The sequence below is a fragment of the Lathyrus oleraceus genome, chromosome 7 (genome assembly GCF_024323335.1).
Source record: "Lathyrus oleraceus cultivar Zhongwan6 chromosome 7, CAAS_Psat_ZW6_1.0, whole genome shotgun sequence".
NCBI classification, from domain to species: domain Eukaryota; kingdom Viridiplantae; phylum Streptophyta; class Magnoliopsida; order Fabales; family Fabaceae; genus Lathyrus; species Lathyrus oleraceus.
Window position 1 is genome coordinate 212,467,104 of NC_066585.1, and position 8,816 is coordinate 212,475,919.

At 35.3% G+C, this 8,816-nt stretch overlaps 1 protein-coding gene across 1 annotated transcript; it reads left to right on the top strand.

The window, feature by feature from the left end:
* The first annotated feature begins 593 nt into the window (after positions 1 to 593).
* LOC127101337 (uncharacterized) lies at positions 594 to 4,663 on the top strand. The gene is made up of 7 exons (XM_051038720.1): positions 594 to 1,197; positions 2,561 to 2,618; positions 2,764 to 2,844; positions 2,958 to 2,993; positions 3,131 to 3,370; positions 3,466 to 3,607; positions 3,696 to 4,663. The coding sequence occupies exons 1-7, from the start codon at positions 992 to 994 to the stop codon at positions 4,187 to 4,189; spliced, it is 1,257 nt and encodes a 418-aa protein (XP_050894677.1). The 5' UTR covers positions 594 to 991; the 3' UTR covers positions 4,190 to 4,663.
* The last annotated feature ends 4,153 nt before the right edge of the window (positions 4,664 to 8,816 follow it).

Below are 8,816 nucleotides of genomic sequence, written 5' to 3' on the forward strand. Positions count from 1 at the left end.
TTTTTATCAGGTCAAATCTCCCATTATTTATACATTTTCCATTTTTTATATAGTTTGAATTTATCAAAAAAATTGTTAATTAATATTTCTTTTACATCTTCTCCCATTATTTATTTTTAAAAAAACACAAAGTGATACTCCAAATTATTACAATTTTTTTATAAGTATAATATAAATTTATTATTTATAATTTAAGCTTATTATCATAGCAAATATTTAATTATACATTGAAAAACATAATTTTGAGTAACAAATTGATTCTAACTAAAATGAGTGAAATGTAAAATAAGTTATGTTTCGATAAATTTTTGCAAAAAAAAAAATATTTTAATATAAAAATTTGTATTGAAAGAGAATTTTAAAAGGTTAAATAAATTATTTAAATATAATTTTGTTATTATAGTATTTTAAAAATTAAAAATATATTAATAATAAATATTAATTTATTATTCTACAAATTTATTTTTTATAAAATATTAAAAAATTCTTTATACCCTCTTCTCCAAACTTTCAAACAAATCCTATGTAGTGTCTATATAGATAATTTTCTTTCTCAAACAATGATTATAAATTGAGAGAGTTGTAATATATTGGTATTAGAAGTTAGAAGCTGACGCGGAAAGAGAAAGCCTCATGAGATTGAGATGTGGGGTCGGTCATCTTCAATAATGAAGTTGAAGCTTCAATCTTCCATCACCTTGAAATTCAAATCAATCCAAATCCAAATAATTTCTCATTTCACATTTTATCAGAACCCTAAAATCTAAGTACCCTATTAGAATATCCACTATCCACATCCACCATTGATTCATTCTTATTCCTACTATTATTCTCTTTATTACTCATAATAATTCAATTAATATCGAAATATTATTAACTCAACAAAAACACCATCTTTGTTTCAATTTCAAACTCATCTTTGTTTGTATTATAATCAACCATCAAAAAAGTTGCAAAATTGTGAATTTCAGAGCTCAAACTCATCTCAGCTATGGGAGGAGCTGAAGGAGAAGGTGGTGGTTGTTCCATCAGAGGCGGTGATATATATTGGGGAAGAAAGCATGACACCGATTTCAAAGGAATAGTTGTAATCTTTGCTTGGGTTTCAGTTCCACAAATCCTTTTAAGGGAATTCGTTGACCTTTACTCCTCTTTAGGTTGGAATTCCCTTGTTTGTTATGCTCATTATCTATCCGCGTAAGTGTTTATCCCCTTGATTGTTACTTGTTAACTTGATTGATTTGTCATGGATGGAATTTGTGGATTAACAAATCGCTAGATTGAGGGGGTTTGGTGTTACTTGTGGATGGAGCTTTCTAAAAATTAGAGCTTTCTTGTACACTTTAAACAAAAATAAGGTGTGTCAGGTGTCTGAAACGATCCATACTTGTGATTTTATGTTTTTTAAATTATTATCGGTGTCGATGTATCAGTAGGTGTAGTGTTTCCCTGCTCTATTGGTTTTACTTGGCCTTAAGCTTGTGAGAGGAGAGCTATTATGAATTGCATGTTGTGTTTGCCTAATTATGTGGAATGATTATAGCAACAAAAGAATTCCTTGAATGTTGTTTTGCATGTGAAAGTAGGACAATGCTATTTAGGCCAAACTAGTGATCTTATGTTGGGGCTTTTCTTAGAATAAGGTTTTTTTTTTCATCCATTAGTTGTCTGGCTTTGAATTACAAAGAAGAGAAGTGAAATTGTTGAAATTAATAGGAGTGTGATCAAATATCTGCCATGGCGGTGCTATGGTGGATATACATGGCGGTTTTTGGGCTCGCTGCAATGGTATATTGTCTGATATTGCGTGTTTTTCCGCCATACTCTGCTATAAAGGCACCGCAAAGCGGACTGTATGGTGGGATTTTGGCTCTCTGCCTTCAACAACACTGATTAATAGATAAAAAGTTGGTAGAAAGTAGAAATTATGTGCTGGCCTGCTTTGTCATGTTGAACAGGCAGCCATGTGCCGAGCATAGAATAAGAAAGTTAGTTCAGAGATTGGTTGGGCTAGTAATGTATATGTAGTTTATACTGATTTGGGAAATTAAGAATATGGGTGTCTTGCAGAGATTTACATTGTTTCTTTACACATTTAATTCATGCCAAAATATGACATTGAATCTTGTAAGACAGCCATGGGTTCAACTGGAAAAGTTACGGGAAGTTTGTGATTCATTTTGATGTGCATGGAAATATAAGAGACTAGTCTGAATATAGATTTTTCAACTTATTACCTTTGTTTGGTTGCTTTCTTTTCTGGTTGAAGTGCTATGTGGGAAAGCTTAGTATAGTTTACTTCAAGCAAAAACAAGTTTGCTGTAAATGAATATGACAGAAAGAGAGTTGAGCATCCAGCAACAATATATTAAGTACACTCATATGTGAGTTGGTGTTGTATTGTCCAAAATCCGTTTCTGTCGAAAACATAGGCATTCTCATATCATAACCACCTAAATACCTACTAATCACACCTTATTAAATTTGTACTCACCTGAACTTATTGGTTGGGCGTATAATACTGATGGAGTTTTTATATCTCAATTTTGTTTTCATCCAGATTCAATAAGGAAAGCGCCGTGCCATTGGCATTTTATGTTTTTGATGAACTTATCGAGGTTAGTTTTAAAAACTGCAAAACATGCTAAGATTTATATCAATACTCTTACATGTCACTTTATAGACATTTATTTTGTGACCCTAAATCTTCGGGTACCATTTCTTATTTGTGTCGCATTCATAGGTTTGCTTTGGGTTATGCAGGTGCTAAGGACTAGGCCATGTCCTGTTGTGTTTGCTTCTTTTTCTGCTGGATCAAAAGCATGTATGTACAAATTATTTCAGGTAATTTCAGGCATCCAATTTTTATCTTTTGTATTAAGAATATTATATTAAGTTTTGTATGTCCTTTTAGAGGAGAAATGGTAACGATAATCGCTTTTTGTACAAAAATGCAGCTTAGTGAAGGAAGATGTCCAGCTCCACTCAATTTGGTAATGCACTTATCTGTTTTTAGTTTTTAAAAATGTATGAATTCCATCTTCTTTGAAACCTTACTTTCTTCTCTGAATGATAATGATGCTCTCTACCTGTGGTCATCGTGAAACTTGATTGATTTATTATTTCCCAGCGAGACTGTCAATTGTTTAGGAACTGTGTTTCCGGACATATATATGATTCTGGGCCACTAGATGTTACAAGTGACTTTGGCTTCCGTTTTTCTCTACACCCTTCGATTGCAAAAGTGCCCGGACCATCAAAGCTTGTTTCTTTGGTAGCAAAGTCTGTTGCATCTGGTTTAGATGCTTTATACTTGACTCGATTTGAATCCCAATCAGCTGAACACTGGCAGGCTTTATATTCTTCTGTTGTAAGTACATCTATCTATGACCATCTCGAATGTTTAGCATTTTTTTTATTTTTTTTATTTTTGTAAATTGAATATAATTTCATTGCTGTCTTTAGAATTTAGGAGCTCCGTTTCTCATTTTATGTTCGGAGAATGATGACCTTGTGAGATATCAAAGCATCTGTGATTTTGCCCAACGACTACGCTATCTCAACGGTGATGTCAATCTTGTAAATCTGAGAAACTCCTCTCATGTTGGTTAGTCTGAGATCCATGTTAATTATGTTCTCGCAAGCTTGAACGAGTTTAACAAACGAGTTATAATAGTTATTATTATTTGATTCAGCTCATTACAAACATCATCCAATCCAATACAGAGCTGCTGTGAGCCATTTATTGGAGAAGGCCATGTCAACATATTCACGAAAAGTGATACTTGAACGAGAAAGAACTGGTATCGATGGTACGCACGACGAGATATCCGAGTTAATCTGTGATCTGCAGAAAGTTGCAACTAATTCAAATGAGAGCTTTAGAAGAGTTGCAGTGGGGCCAAGTGACCACTTCTTTTTGCCTAGTTCAGCAGAACATACTAACAACGACAGAGAATCTGGGATTCCACGCGACGAACAGAAAGAAGAACCTGCCTGTGTTCCCAGCTTCCCAAGCATCAGCGCTCACAGTGTCCTTGGGCAATTTCTTTTCGACGTTTGTGTTCCTAAGAATGTTGAAGGTTGGGATGTGATGTTTTGCGGGAATCTAAATGGGAGGACGCGTGCTTCAGTGTCTAGGAATTCGACTTTCAGAGGAATTAAACGTGTCGGTCGCTCCAGGTTATGAAGGTGAACTCTTTAGAGGATGCTTTGTGATGAATTTTTTTGAAGGGTTGCTAATTGTCTGAGATAGAGGAGGATATGAATATGATAGATTTTGATGCAACAATGGGACAGACTCCGTATCTGGCAGTGTAATGGTTGTGATGATTCGACTATCAAAAGGGTGATATGGATAAAGATTGCTAGAGTTATATCGCATTTGATTGCCGCCGTTGAAATAAATTGGTTATCAGAAGTTATAACTGTTGTAACTCAGGAAAGAGACTGTTAGAAATAAACTGGGTGATGTTTGACTAAGGTAACAACTACTCAATGGGTTATGTAATTGGTTGAAATGGGAAAAGATGTACTTAGAGCATGAAAATTGCTGTGAATATATATTTGAGGGAATAAAGTGCCATGTTGGAGGCTGAAAAATTGTAAAATAGGCATGTCTAACTATGTATAAAAGGAGAATCTTCGGCTGTTTTACTCCCTACTTTCGTATCATTTCTCTGTTCTATAATGAGATTATCTGCAAATATATAGATACAACATTAACATCTATGCACTTACGATTATGGTGTAAATTATTTCTACACATGCATTCAATTAAATCAAAACAAATAAATATTCATTGAGATATTAATCTAAAAAAGTGATATCAGAGTAATTTTTTTGAAATGTTTATATAAAAAAAATTTATAACAAGCCTAATTTGATTGAATGTTTGTGTAAAAAAGTCATATTCCAACGACAACAATAACATTAGCTACATAGTTTTATAAATGACCAAGTTTCTATAATAAATAAATAAAAATCATATTCTGACTATGCATAAATATTAACATGAGATTTAATTGATATAGCTGTTAAATTTATTTAAAGGTTTAAATAAATTTTTAATCCTCTATTTAAATTTTTTTCTTTTTATTTTAATTCTCCTTTAAAATATCAACTTTTATTATAATATTTATAAACCATGTTTCTATAATAAAAAGAAATAAAAGTCATATTCTGACTCTACATAAATATTAATATATTTAATATTAGGTGACTTATGTGAGAATGCTTTGCTTCGTTTAAATTTCATTGGTTTTCTCTCTGATAAGATGATTTATCTGATGAAGACCGTGAAGAAGAAGGATTAGGCTATGACTTTTGTTTGGGATAGTTTATCATATGCTCAAAGAGAACTAGAGCCTTTTGGGTCGTTTGAGAATGCTTTATAGCAAATTGAGCACTTCCACCGTCCTTCGACTATCTTCAGGGACAAAATTTTGTCGAATCAAGTAGTCCAGGATGGGAAGGTCATCTCTCTGCGGAAGAAGACCTGTCGAGGATCTTTTATTTTAACGTATTGTCTATATAGAATGTTGTAATAAAAGAGTATGTAAGTATATTTTATGGAATGAAATGCTTTCGTTGTCTATATAAGGCGTTTTCTAGGATCCTTAGTGCATAACTCCAGATCTTTGCAAACTTATGAGGTCTTCCCTCAAAGTTAATTGGACATCATTAAGGTCGTTCCTGACCAAAGTTTGGTTCCCCTTCCCTTCATCAGATAGGGATGGGTCACGATTGCTTATGGGGAATTGATTGATATGGCCTGATGTGCAAAACGTCTCTAGTAGCACCCTGACTTTAGGTGGAGAATTAATTGCTTTAGTCGGACGTTTAAAGCGTCTCAGACAACACCCCTAATTTTAGGTGGGGGATTGATTGCTTTAGTCAAATGTGCAAAGCATCTCCGACAACACCCCTTTACTTTATCAGCAAACTAGGCATCGATATCATTGATTGTACCCTGGATTTCCTGTCGCTATGCATAGTCATAAAGAAACGAATATCTTATAAAGCATTAGTTTTCATTTACTATTGCTAGACATGTATGCACATAGGTAATATGAACATAATCAGGTGGCCCAGTCGCCCCTTATACTTTTCATTTTCTTTCATTGATTTAACCACTTCTTAGGGGGCGGAAGCATATTCTATTGAGTTTCCTGGTGATGGAAGTGACATTGATCTCCATGGATATGCATTTTCCCTGATATTTCTAGAGATCCTGGTATATTACCTTTGCTCCCTCTAGGTTGGCGCTGATATGGTTGGTTCCCCTTGCAAATGTGATATTTGAGCTTGAGGCGTATCAGCGAGCCGACAACGTCCAACATGGCTACGAAGGGTCGTCCTAAGATGCAGTTGTAAACACTCATATTGAGAACAACAAGAAATTTAAAATTTATCACCTGGATGTCCTTTTCGACACCTATGGAAAAACCATCAGTATATGTATCCCTAGGGACGAGTAGTAGTTTTGTTGAACGCATGGAGACCAGAGCCTTCGTATGGGAACATACCACTTTGGTCCAGTCATATCTTCCCAAACAACTTCAAGTGCATGATCTTTCAAGAATTTCCGTCGTCAATGAGGATCAGGGACACGTCAAATTTTTCAATCGTAGTAGTGATTACTAGGGGAATATCTCGTTAGGAACACCTCTGATCTTCTCTAAATCATGGAATCCCAGTATAGGCCAGTCATATACTTTTATCGAAGAAATTACTTCTTTGAAGTGGATGACCATCATTTCTGCAATCTTCCTTTACATAGTGACTTTTGAGGGAAGGTTCGCGCTGAGTGCTCTACCGGTTATTGCGACAATGTAGAGGTGTTTGCCCTTGCTTGCCTTTTTTTCTCTCTCTGCTTGTTTCGGCCTCCGCGGTCTTCAAGGGAGACTTAACTTTAGGTGACTCCTCTCCATCATGCTGGTCCTCTTGATATATTCAATTATCCGGTCCCTCTTGATCAGTCCTTCAATGGCGTCTGATCCGCTGTCGCACACGGGTCAAAAACGAGTAATAAAATATAGTGTTGTAAAATATTTTACTGATATATTAAAAAGTGATTCTTACATGTTACATCTACATGCTTTAAATAAGAGAGAATAGAAAACCTAATGGGCTTTGACTAATGGGCCTCATTACTAATAGAAATAATTACTATTTACAATCTAATATTTACAACACTCCCCCTCAAGCTGGTGAATGGATATCTATCATTCCCAGCTTGCAAGTAAGTTGCCTGAATCTTTCTGTTGGTAAGCCTTTTGTTAACACATCTGCCAGCTGATGCCCGGAAGGAACGTAAGATGTAGTTATCAGTCCACTATCCAACTTCTCTTTGATAAAATGTCGGTCAATCTCAATGTGTTTAGTCCTGTCATGCTGAACTGGATTATGAGCAATACTAATAGCCGATTTATTGTCACAAAACAATTTCATAGGACCTTCACATTGTATCTTCAAGTCTTCTAGAATTTGTTTCATCCACAATAGCTCACAAATTCCTAGTGCCATAGCTCTAAATTCTGCCTCGGCGCTTGATCGAGCAACTACACTTTGCTTCTTACTCTTCCAAGCTACAAGGTTACCACACAGAAAAGTACAATAGCCTGACATAGATCTTCTGTCACTCACTGATCCGGCATAATTCGCATCAGTGTAAGTCTCCATAGTTAGGTTTTCACCTCTTTTAAACAAAAGTCCTCTCCTTGGAGTTGCTTTAAGATATTGTAGAACGCGGTCTACAGCCTGCAAATGTCTCACCCTCGGATCATGCATGAATTGGCTCACCACACTGACTGTATATGCCAAATCTGGTCTAGTGTGTGCCAAGTAAATCAATTTTCCCACTAATCTCTGATATTTACCCTTGTCAACTTTGTCACCTTCCTCCTCAAAGCTTATCCTGTGATTTTGTTCAATGGGAACACTTGCAGGTTTGCATCCAAGTTTGCCAGTTTCCTGCAAAAGATCAAGCACATACTTCCTTTGAGAAATAAAGATGCCTTGCTTTGAGTAGGCTACCTCAATTCCCAAGAAATACTTGAGTTGCCCAAGGTCTTTCATCTCAAACTCTGCTGATAATTTCTCTTTGAGGAAATGTCTCTCAATCAAATCATCTCCTGTAACAATAATATCATCAACATAAACAAGAAGTACAGTCAGTTTTCCTCCTTGTGAATGTTTAAAAAATAAAGTGTGGTCTCATTGACTTTGCTTATAGCCCAAACACATCATTGCCTTTGTGAATCTTCCAAACCATGCCCGAGGGGACTGCTTTAGTCCATATAAGGCTTTCTTCAATTTACACACCTTGTTAGCTCCATTTGTTATGCCAACACCTGGTGGAATCTCCATATACACTTCTTCCTGTAAGTCTCCATGCAAGAACGCATTTTTAACATCAAACTGTTGCAATTCCCATCCACATGAAGCAGCAAGAGATAGTAAAATTCGAACAGTATTCATCTTTGCCACTGGGGAAAATGTCTCCTCATAATCAATACAATACGTCTGAGTATAACCTTTTTCCACTAGTCTTGCTTTGTACCGATCAAGTGTACCATCAAATTTGTACTTTATAGTATAGATCCATCTGCATCCAACTGGACTTTTGTCTCTTTTCCTTTTAATAATCTCCCAAGTACCATTTTTTTCAAGTGCTCTCATTTCCTCATCCATAGCTTGGACCCAATTTCTATTTTGCAATGCTTCTTCAACAGATGATGGGATTTTCACAGAATCAACAGCTGCAATAAAAATTTGATATTGTGTGGAAAGATGTTTAGTGGAGACATATTGAG

Coding starts and splice junctions, on each gene's coding strand:
- LOC127101337 (XM_051038720.1), top strand. CDS start 992: ATGGGAGGAGCTGAAGGAGAAGGTGGTGGTTGTTCCATCAGAGGCGGT. Junction 2,845..2,957: donor GTATGTACAAATTATTTCAG/GTAATTTCAGGC, acceptor ACAAAAATGCAG/CTTAGTGAAGGAAGATGTCC. Junction 3,608..3,695: donor GAGAAACTCCTCTCATGTTG/GTTAGTCTGAGA, acceptor TATTTGATTCAG/CTCATTACAAACATCATCCA.